The sequence below is a fragment of the Taudactylus pleione genome, unplaced genomic scaffold, assembly GCF_031769625.1.
Source record: "Taudactylus pleione unplaced genomic scaffold, aTauple2 ptg000017l, whole genome shotgun sequence".
In the NCBI taxonomy this organism is placed as follows: domain Eukaryota; kingdom Metazoa; phylum Chordata; class Amphibia; order Anura; family Myobatrachidae; genus Taudactylus; species Taudactylus pleione.
In genome coordinates this window covers 9834174-9851917 of record NW_028284419.1, presented here as the reverse complement: position 1 = coordinate 9851917, position 17744 = coordinate 9834174, and the positions used below count along the sequence as shown (strand labels likewise).

Genomic DNA, 17744 nt, shown 5'->3' with positions numbered 1-17744 from the left:
AATTCTAAAAGGAATCATTCTGGACTTTCTGTTCATTTTGGATTAATACAGATGTAAGAGACTTTCCTTTTCATTATCTGACAGCGCCGAACGTGACTCGTCTCTATAGGTTTTATTTGTTCTGTATGAGAGATTAGTAATGAGCCTCTCGAGTTTTCATTGGCTGCAGTATATTGTTCGCGCAGATTCAGAACTTTTGTGTATATAAACATTCTGGCAATGTCAACATTAAAAGAATGTTGACATTCTGTTCATACCACATTCTGAATGTCGACAAATTGACTACATACCAACAAGAATGGGGCCCCTGTCCATTATACCAAAAGGTAAAAAGCAGGTGTATATGCTTGTTTCCATAGATGTGCATTAGTTGCATTTTCCCTTACTATCGTTCCCGCTAGGCTGTTTCAGCGGGGTGCCGCGCCCGGCCCTATTTCTGAGGGGCAGAAAGCACCCTGACCTCAAGCGGGCCCCGCTGAAACAGCTTGTGGGTTCTGTCCTTCACCCGTGGGCCGCATTGTCCCGCTGGTGGGGAAACCGACAAAGCAGCGGTCACCGCCGGTGAATGGACGCCCTACATCCATTCACAGTGACCGCGGCGTTTGGGGGCTGCCCGGCATGTCCGTAAGTGCCGGGCACGCCCCCAAGAGTGGCAAACAGGGGACGCGTCATAAAGACACGCCCCTTTTCATTGACCATGACCTCTTTTTGGGGACGCGCGCAGATGTGCTCTAGGTCTGGTGCCTTGCCTGCCGCCGGACCTAGAATGAACACTGCCTTACTGTACTCATCCTACATCAGACCTCTTCTTACCTCTCCCATCATAAGGAGGTGCAAGTTCCAGATATGTGCATGTCTGCATCCATTCCCTTTGTGACTGGGTATATGTGGTCATTACATGTCAAGTGGACCAATTTTGAATATGGTCCCCACCTGCTAATTGTGCACTGTGGAGTCAATGACAGTAGCACCTACCCCCACTTTGAGGGCAATCATTTTGTTACTTTTACTTATTGTGATGTAAAATGTTCCCAAAGCTGGTCTAATGGGCCCCATACATCTACGACGGATTGCCGCGATGCTGCAACCCGGCATCGGAGGATCACAGAAATCCAACATGTTGGAGTTTGGCGATTTGACGATCGCGATCAAAAAATGATCGCGATCGTCAAATCGGGGACATTTAACATGTCAAATGTCAGCGATCCGGTGACGGATCGCTGAACATCGATGGTGGGCAATCAGAAATTTCCGATCCGTCGCAGATGTATGGGCACCGTTACATATATTCACAGTGACCGCGGCGCTTGGGGGCTGCCCGGCATGTCTGTAAGACATCAAGAAAAGAAGAGCGCATAGACCATTACATTTAGACCTTTAATGCAATTTTATTTTAAATACACACAAACATGGTCTACACTAAATCAAGTGAAATAATTAGCTCCACCTGTGGACCTTTTAAAATGTGTCAGTGAGTATTGATTACACCTGTGCACCTGCTGGGTGACCTGCAAAACATGACCTGTGTGGGGTCCTGAGGACCGAGTTTGAGAACCACTGCCCTAAATGATTATAGCCAGGAGTAACCCAGCTGCTGCTTCACCTTTCAGCTGATCACAATGCTGACTGCTTGCAATTTGTTGATCAGGGTGTCCATTTATTACAGCAATGAGAGAGGTTTTTAAGAAATCTTTATATAGGGGAGAAGTATTCCTATAATATTATCAAAATGCTGGGATGCATTCAGGAGGTTGACACTCAGACATACTCACTGTCCACGTACTATTCTATTTGACAATGCCAGCGCTGTTATCCCGACATGGAGCTGTATTCAATTTGAGCGGACCTGCGATACTTTTCTGCCTCCCGGACTTGTCGCCTACTTCACCTGTTTTTCAGGCGGAAAAATATCGCACGCGTGCCCGCGTATCCCCGTATTCAATTTGAAAGTATGTGAAAACGGGACCCGGCGAAACTTAAACAAACGGAAAGTCATGTCAGATTCGGGGAAATCTGCCTGACCCTCCCGAAAAGATGCTCTTACATGGGGGTTAGCTATGGTTACCCCCGATTTGGCTTGCTGAAGGTATTTGGTGTTTTTAAACGGCCTCAATAGCGTTTTTGTACAAGTGGTGAAGAATAGTATTCAGGAGTTTTTTTTGTTGAAAATAACTTATCCCAGCAAATTTGGGGTACGTGAAAATGGGGGACAGCATATGTAAAAGTTGGTAAAGTTAAGTTTAAAAAAATCATGAAAAATCCAACTGCTGCAAGCCCCTGCAATGAAAAAAACACCTGGGGCATACTTGGGGACCCCCCCTGGAGTCTAGTTCGCTAGTTTTTAACTTTGTCCCCCAACATTTTTTTTTTTCGCTCCCAAATTGAAAGTGATTGTTTGGGGTGTTCTTAAGATATTTTAACATTGTTTTGACACAGTTTACCTTTGGGGGACTGTCTGAAGGCTGCACGGGGGTTCCCGCAACGTTGCACCCCAAAACCCCAATTCTGCACTTTTTTCCGCCTGCTATTCATAGGCGAAACTTTTCCGCCTATTACATTGCATTGACTTTCCGCCTAGGCGGAAAGTCTTTCAAATTGAATATGGCGATACTTTTCCGCCTGGCGAAATTACGTCATCAGCGAAACTTTTTCACTGATACCGGCTTTTCGCTCCAAATTGAATACGGGCCATGGTTGCAAAGTTACTTAGAGCATTTTATCCATGTAGGTGTTATAACTTTAAATGGAATCGGTATGATTGACCGGTGGACGGGATGCCAGCGGTCAGAAGACCGACAGCGGCTTCCCGCTGGTGAACATCCCGGCAGGAGCCAGTAAGTAGCCTAACCCCCCTCCCCCTCCTAATCCTAACCCTCCCCCGGTGATGCTTAACGCTAACCTCCCCCTGGTGGTGTCTAAACCTAACCCCCCCTTCATGCAGCCTAAACCTAATCCTCCCCAGGCGGTCCCTAATCATAACTTCCACCCGGTGGTGCCTAACCTTAACCCCCCCACCTCGCAGCATAATCTGGCATCCCGTCCACTGGCATCTTGACTGGATCCCCTTTAAATATGTGGCTTATCGGAATGTTTCAAGTTATAACACTGGCATTACCAGGTCAACATGCTCTCTGTCCACATGGTGAGTAACGACCTCCTGTACCAAACCCCATCAAGCTACGTGTAAGATTTAAATTCTGTTTTGCTCAGAGTTTAAAGGTGTGGAGAAGGTAACAAAAAAATTAAATTTTAAATTGATGGGAATGGGATAGACATGTCTTTTGTCCAGGAATGATGATGTTCGTCCATGTAAGATGACGTTTTGCCGCTTTCTGAGTTTCGTTTTTTTGGAGGGAAATATCCGAACTCCACGTGCAAACTCGAACCTATCCGAGCCTGCACATCCCTACTCTGCAGGAGGTCAGACTTTGCTGTGTCTTCTGAATAAAGCTTAGGGGCCTATATTGTATTAAATATTATTATAATAGAAAATTAGCTTCTGTTCTGAAAACCTCTCATAGGGACTGATTCTGATTCTTTGTATGGAAGCAAATAGCGAGCTTTAGTATATAGCACATGTGCAGAAGCGAATTTCCGCTTTTTTGCGTATCTCCATACTATTCTGAGTCAGAAGGATCTTTGCCTGATCGGTCTATGTTATGTAATGGGCGTGCATTGTGCGGCGACGATGCGATCTGAACTGTTCTGTTTTATGGGAGTGTAGCTTTCATTCCATGCTATTCTGTGTTTCAGGGGGGTAATTCTGACTCTGACGCAGGGCATGTTTGCGTGATGCTGCGGAAGCCTGATTTACTACGTACTGCGTTAAGCCCATTGAAAACACAAGAAAAAGAAGATGTCGCCTGACACCACCAGCACCCCTGCTGCCGGCACCCCTGCCCCATGTACTGAGGACACCATCAGCGACCCCCACACTGCCGACACTCCAACACTGAGGACACCACCAGCACCCCTGCACTGCGGACATTGTCAGCACACATGCACTGAGGACACCGCTGGCACCCCCGCTCTGCCAACACCGCCGGCACCCTGCATTGAGAACACCCCTGCACTGCCGACAGTCAGCAAACCTGCACTGAGGACACCGCTGACACACCCGCTCTGCCGACATCGCCGGTACCCTTCACTGAGAACACTGCCAGCACCGCAGCACTGCCATTCCATGTACTGAGGACACCGCCAGTAACCCACGCACTGCCGACACAGCCAGCAAACCTGCACTAAAGACACCGCTGGCACCCCTGCACTGCCGACATCACCGAGGACACTACCAGCAACGCAGCACTGCCATTCCATGTACTGAGGACACAGGGCCTGATTCAGAGCCGGATGCTCTGACAAGAGCGCTCGCTCTGAATCCGGGCCCTCCTACCAAAAATTGGAGCGGCCTCCTGGCCGCTCGCATAGCTGTGGGTGACCACCCACAGCTTATGCGAGCAGCCAAAAAGATAGTTGCGATGGTCAAGACCATTGCGACCATCGGGCTTGCGACGAGACCCTGCGGTAGGGTCTCGCTGCCGCAAGCCCAGGAGTGCTTTTGGCTCTATCGGAGCCAAAAGCACTCCCACTGATATCAATAGTGATGTCAGTGGGGCCGGCCCCAGACGGTAGTTGTTCCCATGGACGCCTCCGTCTGGGCAGCAATGCCCCCGGCACGCCCACCAAAGGGGGCATGCTGTCACTCACCATCGATAGCACATCCCCTTTGGTGCGAGACCCATAGCGACGGCTAGGCCTCGCGCATGCGCCCGACGGAGCTCCCTCCGTCGTGCGCATGCGCACTAGGGCACCATCGACCCGTTCGCGAGCGGGTCTAAATCAGGCCCACAGCCAGCAACCCCGCTCTGCTGTCACAGTAAGTGCACTATTGGTGTATCCAATCCACACTGTATAACACACTGTATCAGTATTGGAAATTAGAAGCTGAACTGCCGCATGTTAGTGCCGCCCACTGTGTCACTTAGCTTAGTCAGCCAGCTAGCTGGATGCAACCTTTTGGCCTTAACTAGATGAAGCAAATAATATTGTGAGGTGGTCAAAATTGATTGGAAATTACTGGAAATAAATGTTATTGAGGTTAATTATACTGTAGGAACAAAAACAGGCCAATTTTATGTGATTTTAGCTGTTTTTATGATTTTTCACTCAACATCGACAGCACGCCCCTTTGGTACGAGACGCGGGGCGACAGCTTGGCCGTCGCTATCCGGGTCTCGCGCATGCGCATGACGGAGCTGGCTCTGTCGTACGCATGCGCACTGGGCCACCATCGACCCACTTGCGAGCGGATCTGAATCAGGCCCTGTGTTATCTGTCTATTGTGTATGTTTTAAAAAAAAATAATTATATATATGTCACGGCTGCTGACACTTGATACTCCTGGAGAGAGGCAGGCCTACTAGGCACAATAAACTGGGGTGGTCTTAGGAGTGACCTTTCCATGAAACTCAGTAGCACAGGATAAAAGTAATATAGAATTTATTCAAAAAAGAATTATAATCAGGTCTCATATAAAGTCTCTAACAGCACAGAGATTCATATATGCAACAATAAGTATAGGAGAGAATCCCCAAATATATATGCAGTCTTTAACATGTAAGGACTAACATGGTAGAGAACCCAGAGTCCAGTATGAGGCTAACACCTCAAGATGGCATTGAGGACCTTAGTCAAGGTAGAACCCTGTAGAAATGGAAATCCGGAGCAGCGAGCCCTGCAGAATAATATAGTTCCGGGACAGGGCCGAGACCTGCGGTGCAGTGAGAGATGAAGCAAACTTGAGCCTTGTGGTATAATGAAGACGGAGCAGGGTTAAACCCTGTAAGGCGATGAAATTCCAGAACAGGGTTGAGCCCTGCAACGTGGCTAGAGTACGGAGTGGGGTTGAGCCCCATGATGCGGCGAGGGTTCAGAGCATTGTTAAGCCCCGTGATGTAGCAGGGTTGAGCCCTGTAATGTAGCTAGATTTCGGAGCGGAGTTGAGACCCGTGATGCAGAGAAGATTGTAGCAGGGTTGAGCCCTGTGGTGGGGCTCGGGTTTGGAGTGGGGTTGAGCCCCATGATGTGGAGAAGATTGTAGCAGGGTTGAGCCCTGTAGTGTAGCTAGGGTTCGGAGAGGGTTGAGCCCCGTGACGCGGAGAAGATTGTAGCAGGGTTGAGCCCTGTGGTGTGGCTAGGGTTCGGAGCGGGGTTGAGCCCTGTGATGCAGAGATGACACTGTAACGGTACATTGGACAACTGTAACAAGGGTGAGTTCATTATCCACAGGAACAGAAAAACAACAGGCAAAGTAAATAGTGCAGCAAAATGGTGAAACTGCAGTGATGGAGCAATAAGCACTACTTAGGCAATAGGAATGCTGGGCCCTGTAGTGCAGCGGGTGACTGACATCAGAAGTTCATCTGGAATACAACAAAGTCCACAGCAATCCACAGGCACAGTGGGGATCTGGCAGGAGTCCAAGAAAGACCTGAAAGTAACGTTGCACAGACACTGAGACACAGTCAGTAACAGGCTTTATACTAGAGGTCTGTGACCCATAGGAAGTTTCAAAACATGTGACCCAAATGGAATCAGGTTTGAAATAATGAGCAATCTAGGAATCCCACAACCTGACGACACCTGGGAAACAATTGATCACTTTAACACTCTGGCCCTGATTCAGAGACGGACGCTCTGACAGCGCTCGCTCTGAATCAGGGCCGGCCTTCTTGTTTTTTAGAGCGGCCTCCTGGCTGCTCGCGTAGCTGTGGGTGACCACCCACAGCTACAGCGAGCGGCCAGGAAGATGGTCACGATGGTCAAGACCATCGCGACCATCGGGCTTGCAATGAGACCCTTGTGGTAGGGTCTCGTTGCCGCAAGCCCCAGAGAGCTTTCGGTTCTAACAGAGCCGAAAGCTCTGCCACTGACATCACTTGTGATATCAGTGGGTCCGGCCCCAGACGGTAGGCGTTCCCATGGGAACGCCTCCGTCTGGGCAGCCACTCCCCCGGCCCGACCACCAAAGGGGGCATGCTGTCACTCAACATCGACAGCACGCCCCCTTTGGTACGAGACCCGGAGCGACGGTTTGCCCGTCGCTATGCGGGTCTCGCGCATGCGCACGACGGAGCCGGCTCCGTCGTGCGCATGCGCATTGGGCCACCATCGACCCGCTTGCGAGTGCATAGAGCTTGGCGAGCAGGTCTGAATCAGGCCCTCTATCCCCTGAATGAGAAGCATGCCAGCAAGCAGGATAGCTCCTCCAACGACCACAATGGAACTTTGGCAAAAGTAGTCTATCTTTATGTACTGAAATAGTCGCAGTCCTGACAATATATATATAATGACATAGACATGAGCTTGTACGCAATTAACAACTGAACTTACAATTTCAAACATTTTATGATTCGTTGCGGTGGAGAAAAAGTTAGAAATTACAAGGTCGAGGAATCTTTCACGGTGAATATTTAACTGAGATGTGATATAGTAAAATCTATAATTGACAGTATGAATGCAGGTACAAAGAATCCTGTTTACTTAAAATAAATTTACTATATAAAGTAAATTAAATGTGTAATGTTATAAATGGATATTCTAGTCCTTAATAATGACTTCATTTGTTATTTTTTATTACACATGTTGTATGAGATGTTTATCAGAAGGATGCATTATATAACCTTCATTCATATGAAGGGTGGTGACTTTACAGCTTTCCAGAGTATTTATAAGCTCTATGCTACGTGACATGACTATCATCAGACAGGGGACTGAAAGGCAGGTCAGTCTGATCTGCAAATAGAATCACTAAATCCCTCCACGCCCTCCCCAAGAGGTGAAGGTAATTCAATACACAGATAGCTTTCTCGTAATAACATTAATGATCATGCGTTATGGGCCTGATTCAGAGACGGACGCTAATGCGATCGTAACTGCGTTTTTGCATGCAACGCAGCTGTGAAAATATGCTAATGTTAGCAAAAATCACCTGAGTATAAAGACGTCCACTGCTGCCTTTTTACCTGCGTGCGACGACGCATACCTACACATAAGCATCGGTAACATTGAAGCACATCGGCGGTCATCTTACCCTTGCGGAAGGTCAGACCTGCCACAGCCTTGGTTGCTCTTCTGACACGCAGAGCTGCATATGCAATCGCAGTGACTAATTTATGCACGCCCATGTAACAGACAGGCACGCCTGCGTTTTTGTGGCCACTCCCCTTTACACCCCTAAACACTGGCAGTCTGTCACTCGCTTAGCGATGGATTCCTCTGTGCGTAGGTGATCGCAGTGTGGTGCATACACGTGCGCAATGGCAAACAATTGCTCCATCTGCGTGAAATTTGCAATAGCGTCTGTCTCTGAATCAGGCCCTATGTCCTGTATACTATGATTTGTGGGCTCATCTATACAGTTTATACTCTTTCTGTAGCAATCAGAAAGTACTTGTATTTTACAGGCCAGTCTTCCACAGTGAGGAAGTCCTATGTACTGTAGCTGTCTTCTTACTCTTTATTTTTTTTATTTTAAAGCTAAAATATCTTCTATGCATTGTTTTAAATTAATTTATATTTACCTTAAAACGTCAGATAAGAATTCCCACTGTTAATACAATCTCCCCATTTTATAGCATGATCCCTGTAAATAGGATAAAGGACTGTCATTTGGTTTGGGACTAGCGTCAGCAGGGGGACAGAGTGAGGGAGGGGTACAGATTAAAAAGAAAAGTAGATAATAGGAGAAAGAAAGTGGATATGTGCGCACAAAAACCCTTGCAGCTGGTAAGTGACACTCAAACAGAGGTATCCCCACACCTCCACCAATGTACAACAGCAAAAAGAAAATGAGTCACATAACCTGCGCTTGGTTACAATTCGCAATTAGGGGGAAAAATATCCCACTAATTATCCCATCAGTCAACAGAGAACTGAGCAGGGGGTACAGCTGGTAGCCAGTCCCTTTATGGACCTGTAGATATATGCTCATAGGCACAACAACACAAAGAGGAAAAACAAATGTGCAAATAGTGAAGCACAATATGGACAATTTTAATTAATCACATAAAAATAAAACAATACAAAATAGCAGCATCCATTTGATGGATAGTCCTCAAAAGGCAGAGGTATGTAATTACCAGAAGACTGAGAGGTGAAAACCTCAAATGAGCGTCTATTGTATCTCTCCAGCATCAGTCCCGGGCACTCTGCTGGTACGCGATCATGTCCACAGCCATCAGGATAGGAACAACCTCCGTCAAAATCGGGTATCCACCTTCCCTCACCGACGCGTTTCGACCCCTAACTCGGTGGTCTTTTTCAAGGTGTCCAGGACGTAGGGGTACAGATTACCCCGGCTCGGCCTCTGTAGGGGCCCGGGAGTGCAGGGGGGGCTTAACCACTCCACCCTGCAATGCCACAATCAAGGCCTCCAATTTGTGTGTCATAGTAATGTATACAATGAGGGGGCATAGCCACGCCCCTACAGCAGCCAACCAACACCTGGGCATGCCCAAAGTCAGAACAGTGCTTTTTTTTTCCTGATTATAGTACCAACACCATTTTAATATATACTGATGTGTCCTCATACACCTATACTTTTTGCACCAATTGGCGCAAGACGTCTGGCCGCACTAAAGCTGGGTACACACTGTACTGTGTGTGGGGGCCTTTATACATTTCTCCAAGGTCAGCGTTTCCTGGACATTCTGAGTTTTTCCTGAATTTAGGAGGGGGGGGCTTATGCACCATATCAGATCTCCATCAGTTAGTGGAAGTCTGATATGGTGCAGGTGCATTTGCTAGTTTCTTTCTTTTGCGCATTATGCTGAAATCCGTGAGATCTGTCCATATCTATCTTTACAGCTTTACAACTAACCGTCTTATCAAATTGCCGGATGCAGACCAGGGACTGTTGTTCGTGCCAGCGGCTGTTAGTAATGGGCGCTCCATGGAGCAATTTAATTGTTGCTCTGATCGGGAGCGATTGCCGCGACTGCACAGATTTCTGTGCGCAACCTCCTAAGGTGGCGAGCAGAATTTGTCCAAATCCTGGTTTTGGGTGCCAAAACTGTTTGGGTGCGCTAACCAGCACTTTAGATGGGTTTAGTCGCTTTACGTGGCTAAATCTGATCTATGTGGGCGCAACATACAAGAAAGGCACGGGCACCCAAAAACAATTGAATATCGCCTCCCGATCTCCCATCACTTTAGACATATTCACAAGTGTCACAGGAGAGATCCTGTGTAAGTGTGAACAACTTGATAGGATTTTACTTTGCTGGGTGTCAAAACTGGTTTGTAATATAAGGAGACATAAGAAGCCAGAGTCTGATTGCAGAGTGACTACCAATTAAATCATCTAATAATATCCTACTGCGAAGTGTATGTAACTAAAATCTGTGACTGCTACTTGTTCTTCATCCAAGATGAGCTGCTGATATCACTTTTTACCACTAGACTTTGATCAGAGAATTGGCACCTCCAAGAAGACGTCCGGTTACACATCCAGAGGCCACGTAGAGACCAAGTCCATTCCTGATAAGGAGGACTGAGAAAAGTGCAGGTCTCAGTAAAAACAAATGTTAGGGTAAAAGGCATTATTGTACAATCCGAGATAAAAATATTAGTGACAAAGAAAGAAAGAGACTGATTTTCCTTGCTTACGTTACAATTAAACAATAACTTTTAACACACTTATTATTATTATTATTATTATTGTTGTTGTTTTAATTGTCAGGCTCATTGTTTTCCACATCAGCTTTAGAAAGTAGAAGGTGAGCTCACCAGACAATTACATCCATCAGAGGTGGTGAGTCACCACCACCACCATCTTTGGAATTACAAAGCTTATGGGTATATTGTAATTGTGTCACCTGTATACTTACTCTGAATTTCTGATTACATGTAGTCATATTGTCGATATTCAAAATGTCGACACTGCAATGTCAAATGGTTCAGAATGTTGACATTCATAATGTTGTCAACTTTGTTCAGAATGTCGAAATGATGCGTGTCTACATTATGAACATACAGTATCAGTGTTAGGTTTAGTCTGCAGTTAGGGTTAGTCTCCAGTTAGGGTTAGTCTGCAGTTAGGGTTAGTCTGCAGTTAGGTTAGTGTGCAGTTAGGGTAGTTAGGGTTAGTCTTCAGTTAGGTTAGTGTGCAGTTAGATTAGTCTGTAGTTAGGGTTAGTCTGCAGTTAGGTTAGTGTGCAGTTAGATTAGTCTGTAGTTAGGGTTAGTCTGCAGTTAGGTTAGTGTGCAGTTAGGGTTAGTCTTCAGTTAGGGTTAGTCTGCAGTTAGATTAGTCTGTATTTAGGGTAGTCTATTCTGCATGACCATAGAGTTACTCAGAAGCCCGTTTATTGAAGGAGCTGCGACTGATGCTGCATCTTTGTACTCAGATGCTTGGATTTGTAAAGCTGTAGGTGAGCGTCTCAATACATTACTCAGCATCTGTGAGACTTGCATATTTTCGCACAGCAGCAGCATATGGGATTGCAACTGCTATAGCATTAGGGTATGGGATCACAGCTGCGATGCTATTAATGTACGGGATCGCAGCTGCAATGGCATTAGTGTACGGGATCGCAGCTGCTATGGCATTAGTGTACGGGATCGCAGCTGCAGTGCTATTAATGTATGGGATTGCAGCTGCTATGGCATTAGTGTACGGGATGGCAGCTGCTATGGCATTAGTGTACAGGATCGCAGCTGCTATGGCATTAGTGTACGGAATCGCAACTGCTATGGCATTAGTGTACTGGACTGCAGCTGCTATGGCATTAGTGTACGGGATTGCAGCTGCGATGGCATTAGTATACGGGATCGCACATGCTATGGCATTAGTGTACGGGATCGCAGCTGTTATGGCATTAGTGTACGTGATCGCAGCTGCTATGGCATTCGTGTATGGGATCGCAGCTGCTATGGCATTAGTGTACGTGATGGCAGATGCTATGGCATTAGTGTACAGGATCACAGCTGCTATGGCATTAGTGTACGGGGTCACAGCTGCGATGCTAATAGTGTACGGGATCACAGCTGCGATGCTAATAGTGTACGGGATCACAGCTGCGATGCTATTAATGTATGGGATTGCAGCTGCGATGGTATTAGTGTACGGAATCGCAGCTGCTATGGCATTAGTGTACAGGATTGAGGATGCTTTGGCATTAGTGTACAGGATAGCAGCTGCTATGGTATTAGTATACGGGATCGCAGCTTCTGTGGCATTAGTGTACGGGATGGCAGATGCTGTGGCATTAGTGTACAGGATCGCAGCATCTATGGCATTAGTGTACGGAATCGCAGCTGCTATGGCATTAGTGTACGGGGTCGCAGCTGCGATGCTATTAGTGTATGGGATCACAGCTGAGATGCTAATAGTGTACCCGATTACAGCTGCGATGCTATTAATGTACAGGATCACAGCTGCTATGGCATTAGTGTACGGGACTGCAGCTGCTATGGTATTAGTGTACAGGATGGCAGCTGCTATGGTATTAGTGTACAGGATGGCAGATGCTATGGCATTAGTGTACGGGATCGCAGCTGCTATGGCATTAGTGTACGGGGTCGCAGCTGCGATGCTAATAGTGTACAGGATCACAGCTGCGATGCTAATAGTGTACGGGATCACAGCTGCGATTCTATTAATGTATGGGATTGCAGCTGCGATGGTATTAGTGTACGGGATTGCAGCTGCTATGGCATTAGTGTACAGGATTGAGGATGCTTTGGCATTAGTGTACAGGATAGCAGCTGCTATGGCATTAGTGTACGGGATCGCAGCTGCTATGGCATTAGTGTACGGAGTCGCAGCTGCGATGATATTAGTGTATGGGATCACATCTGAGATGCTAATAGTGTACCCGATCACAGCTGCGATGCTATTAATGTACGGGATCACAGCTGCTATGGTATTAGTGTACGGGATCTCAGCTGCTATGGCATTAGTGTACCAGACGACGCAGATGCTATGGCATTAGTGTACGGGATCGCAGCTGCTATGACATTAGTGTACGGGATGGCAGATGCTATGGCATTAGTGTACGGGATCGCAGCTGCTAGAGCATTAGTGGACGGGATGGCATATGCTGTGGCATTAGTGGACGAGATGGCAGATGCTATGGCATTAGTGGAAGGGATGGCAGATGTTATGGCATTAGTGTACGGGATCGCAGCTGCTAGAGCATTAGTGGACGGGATGGCATATGCTGTGGCATTAGTGGACGAGATGGCAGATGCTATGGCATTAGTGGACGGGATGGCAGATGCTATGGCATTAGTGGACGGGATGGCAGATGCTATGGCATTAGTGTACGGGATGGCAGCTGCTATGGCATTAGTGTACAGGATCACAACTTCTATGGTATTAGTGGACGGGATCGCAGCTTCTACGGCATTAGTGTACAAGATGGCAGATACTATGGCATTAGTGTGGGATCGCAGCTGTTATGGCATTAGTGTGGGATCGCAGCTGTTATGGCATTAGTATATGGGATGGCAGATGCTATGGCATTAGTGTACGAGATCGCAGCTGCTATGGTATCGGTGTACGGGATCGCAGCTACTATGGTATTAGTGTACGAGATCGCAGCTGCTATGGCATTAGTGTACAGGATCGCAGCTGCTATGACATTAGTGGACGGGATGGCAGATGCTATGGCATTAGTGGACGGGATGGCAGATGCTATGGCAATAGCACACGGCAGAGATCGGGATCCTCAGGCCCGGGGGCCATATAAGGCCCGCGGAATCATTTGGTCTGGCCCTCTGAGCTTTTTTCTGCTAGCCTCATCTGGCTAGCAGGGTGCCTAGAATGGCACACTGTAGCCAGAAACTATGCAGCAGTGCCACCTGGACTGTCTTTAGGACGCTTCAGATGGTGACACGGCTACCCTTACAGCTCCCTGCAGCATCCTCACGATGCTTCGGGTATTGCTCTAATCACCGGCGATTGTGGCCCCACCCTGTGTAACGTGACACAGAGGGGGCGTGGGCTGCACCTTGCCTGCGAATAATGCAATATATATCAAAATGGCCCTCTTCAGAAAAAAGGTTCCCCACCCCTGGTGTACGGGATGGCAGATGCTATGGCATTAGTGTACGGGATGGCAGATGCTATGGCACTAGTGTACGGGATGGCAGATGCTATGGCATTAGGGTACGGGATTGTAGCTGCAATGGAATTAGCGTACAACTCTGAATCAGGCCCAAAATCTCCTCGAACTGCCAGTGATCATCTTTATCTAATTTTGATTGAAAATATACTGAAAACAGGAATCTTGTCTGTATTGGTCATTCTGTACAGATAATTGAAATGCAATTTGTAGTCATGTAGTACATACAAACCTCACTTTTTAAAGAGATAAAAAAGGCATTAAGGCAGGGCTTGACAAATTTTTCTAAAATCTAGGAGCCAGGACAAAAATGTAGGAGCCAACCCCCCGCCCCTTCCCCCAGGACAGTATTATTGAGCACCTTCTCTTCCCACCCCCGCAACCAACCCTCACGGTCACACCACTTATGCCGGCCCTTTTTTTTTGGTAAGCAGGTATACATTTTGGTGCCTCTCACTCCCCCCTCCATTACAGTCCCCTCAACATAGCCCCTCTCACTCTCCCTCATCACAGTCCCCTCCATTACAGCCCCTCATCAGTCCCCTCCATTACAGCCCCTCAACATAGCCTCTCTATCACTCCCCCTCATAACAGCTCCCTTCATCACAGCCCCTCATATCCCCCTTATCACAGCCCCTGGTATCACCTCTTCACAGCCCCTGGTATCCCCCTCATCACAGCTCCTCCATCACAGTCCCTCATATCCCCCTCATCACAGTTCCTCCATCAGTCACTTTCATCACAGCCCCTCATATCCCCTCTTCCTCCCCCTCCATCACAGCCCCTCATATGCCCTCTTCCTCCCCCTCCATCACTGCCCCTCTCACTCCCCCCCATAACAGTCTCCTACATCACAACCCCCTACTCATACTCAGGGCTGCCGAGAGCCGCGCAGGGCCCGGGGGAAGGGGGCACGCCCCCTTAGGCTTAAAAAACTTGTAATTAAATCATTTTTCAGCACCGTTGCGCTCTGGGGAAGCGGGCGCTGTGTGACCCTCAGCTCCGTGGCATGCCATGGGGGGGGGCGCGATCAGTGTGATCGCTCCCCCCCCACAGGCATAGGAGACTGTCTCGGCTTCTGCTTAGCAGCCGAGTGCAGTCTCCCACTGCAGCCCGGCACACAGCAGCATGTGCTGGGCTGCAGTGAGTTATGAGGAAGTGGGGGCTGTGCCGGCTCCGGGCCCCTCTAGCAAGCTCGGGCAAACAGTACCCGCTCCCCCCCCCCACCTCCCCTGCTCATACTTACCTGCTGGCTCCAATAGCGGCAGTAGAGTGCCCTCCTGTGCGCTGCGGCGCGACTGCGCAGGCAGCTGTGTCACAGTGACACAGTCTGCCCGGAGGCCGCTTTACATGTCACTGGCCGTGTCAGGGTGCCCTCCTCTAGGTGGCGCCCTGCGTAACAAACGTATATGTAAAACCTCCCTCCCTGCAAAATCCGGTCGCCAGGCTGCAAAATTTGATCGCCATGGCGACCTGGCCCCCGGGATTTGTCGAGCCCTGCTTTAAGGTTATATTTCTTTATTTCACTATGTTAAATAGTTTATGTTTTAAAAATGAGTTTCATGCATGTAGGTTATTTAGTCTATCTAGATCAATGGCAGCACAGACGGTGTAATGGTTAGCGTTACTGCCTCACAGCACTGAGGTCATGGGTTCGGTTCCCACTATGGCCTTAACTATGTGGAGTTTGTATATTCTCCCTGTGCTTGCGTGGGTTTCCTCCAGGTACTCTGGTTTCCTCCCACACTCCAAAAATATACTGGTAGGTTAATTGGCTCCCCACAAAAATTTACCATAGTGTGTATGTTTGTGAGTGCGCGGTAGGGAATATAGATTGTAAGCTCCATTGGTATAAATGGTAAGAAATTCTCTGTACAGCGCTGCGGAATATGTGTGCGCTATATAAATAACTGCAGTTTGTTGATCTCAAGAAGTTATGACATTCACATTGACAAATGAAAAATATCCCTTTATTTTATTTATAACTACAGTTATTTAGTCTCCTAGCATTTTGTTGGTTGTTCAGGGAGACAAGGGATGTGTAGTGAATAGTATTGGAAGGTTTTTGATGCTCAGGGGGTGTGTTCCCAAATAGCTTGTGCTGGAGTCTGGTCAGACCATCTAAGGCTGGGTTATACTGGAGTCTCTCTGCAAATGACAAAGATACACACTGTAAATATATAATACATACTACACAAGTGATCTATAGGTATTTCATTATCTGTAATTAATGTCTGTTTATTATTATATTCTTATAAACTCTGTTAATTCTGATACCATCACTGCAGTATTCATTTGGAAACAAGTATGAAATAAGAATATTATAATGGTTTTCCCAAGGTGCAAAATTGTGCACTTTTTCTGGATTTGCATCTAATGGTAATACAACAATTTTGATTCACATCTGAAAATGTCATCGTTCGTGGTTCACATAATTCATATTTTGTAAGACCTTTGGTCTCATTGGACTGGGCTGTTGAGATGAGGATTGAATGTTATACAGTAGAAGGCTATTTATGACTGCACAGCATTGCAGATTTGCTGTCTGTGCCGCACCACTGGTCAGAGTGTCTCTGATCCAATCTCTTATGAAATCTGCAGCTAAGCTCATGAACAGTTCCACTCACTCTGTAGGTGCTAGTCCTCTCTATCAGTATCTCCACTGCCGGCTATCTTTTACAAAAAAAAATATTTTGGGGGTAATGTTTTGGGGAAATATTATAGCCTGCAAGATACAGGCATCAACTTTGCCTTCTAAATTATTGCAGCATTAATAAAAGGGTACAGACTTTCCAAAACCGCTCCAAAGCTGGCATCTCGCATACCATCAAATTCCCCCCATTGTCTTAAGGTGCGTATCCACTTGCCGACAATGAAGGACTGAACGATTACAATATCGTTATCGTTCAGTCGTCCATTATACTGTGCAGTGCCCACACTGAATGATATATATCGTCAGGTTGACCGTCATATTCGGGCGATGCCAACAACGACAAGTGGGAGTGCGCATCATTGGTCGTTGCCGGCATTTTACCGCATGATTACTGCATGATTAACGAATGATTGAACGATAACAATGTCGTAATCATTCAATCGTCCATTTATATCAAAATATATTATATCTGGATGGTATAACCAACCTTATTCTACTGTACTTCACTATTTTTTGCATTTTCTCCTTTTTTATATGACCCTATAGTGGAGAGATCTATGAAGTTTGGAATCCTGCAGGGAAGTTACTTTTCCGTATTAATATTTGTCACTACATTGCGCTATTCACTGCACCATCTTTGCTTTACTATGTTTTCTCGCTCCGGGGGTAAAAGCAGATATACTGGACGGCAGCAGAAGCACCTGCACGTGCATGTTTTCCTGTTACTTTGCTATTATAATGACATGTACCCAGTGGAGACAGCCATAATGTAGAACTAATATTTATGAAAACAGTTCCTCATGCCATGGTGATGCCAATGATTGATAGGCGGAATATTGGTTCCAGCAACACATTGGTGGCCTCCACTGTGTACCAGCAAGAGCTATGCTTTACCTGTAATACTTATTAATTCTGTACCATGGTAGGTCACAAAAGATTATCTGTCCTTAGCGTAGATTGGT

General features: G+C 47.0%; 2 protein-coding genes across 3 annotated transcripts in view; one reads left to right on the top strand and one right to left on the bottom strand.

Moving 5' to 3' along the window:
- The window catches only part of PIGC (phosphatidylinositol glycan anchor biosynthesis class C), a 57119-nt gene that overhangs the window by 13123 nt on the left and 26252 nt on the right, over positions 1-17744 (top strand). The gene's annotated exons all lie outside the window — the stretch shown is intronic.
- The window catches only part of LOC148540795 (uncharacterized), a 30065-nt gene continuing 28424 nt past the window's right edge, over positions 16104-17744 (bottom strand). The window contains exon 4 of one of the 2 annotated variants that reach the window (XM_088481850.1): positions 16104-16277. In XM_088481850.1, the coding sequence (XP_088337976.1) occupies positions 16105-16277 (173 nt within the window). In that variant the 3' untranslated portion in view covers position 16104. The remainder of the gene's footprint in view (positions 16278-17744) is intronic. The other variant, XM_088481840.1, reaches the window with a different exon arrangement.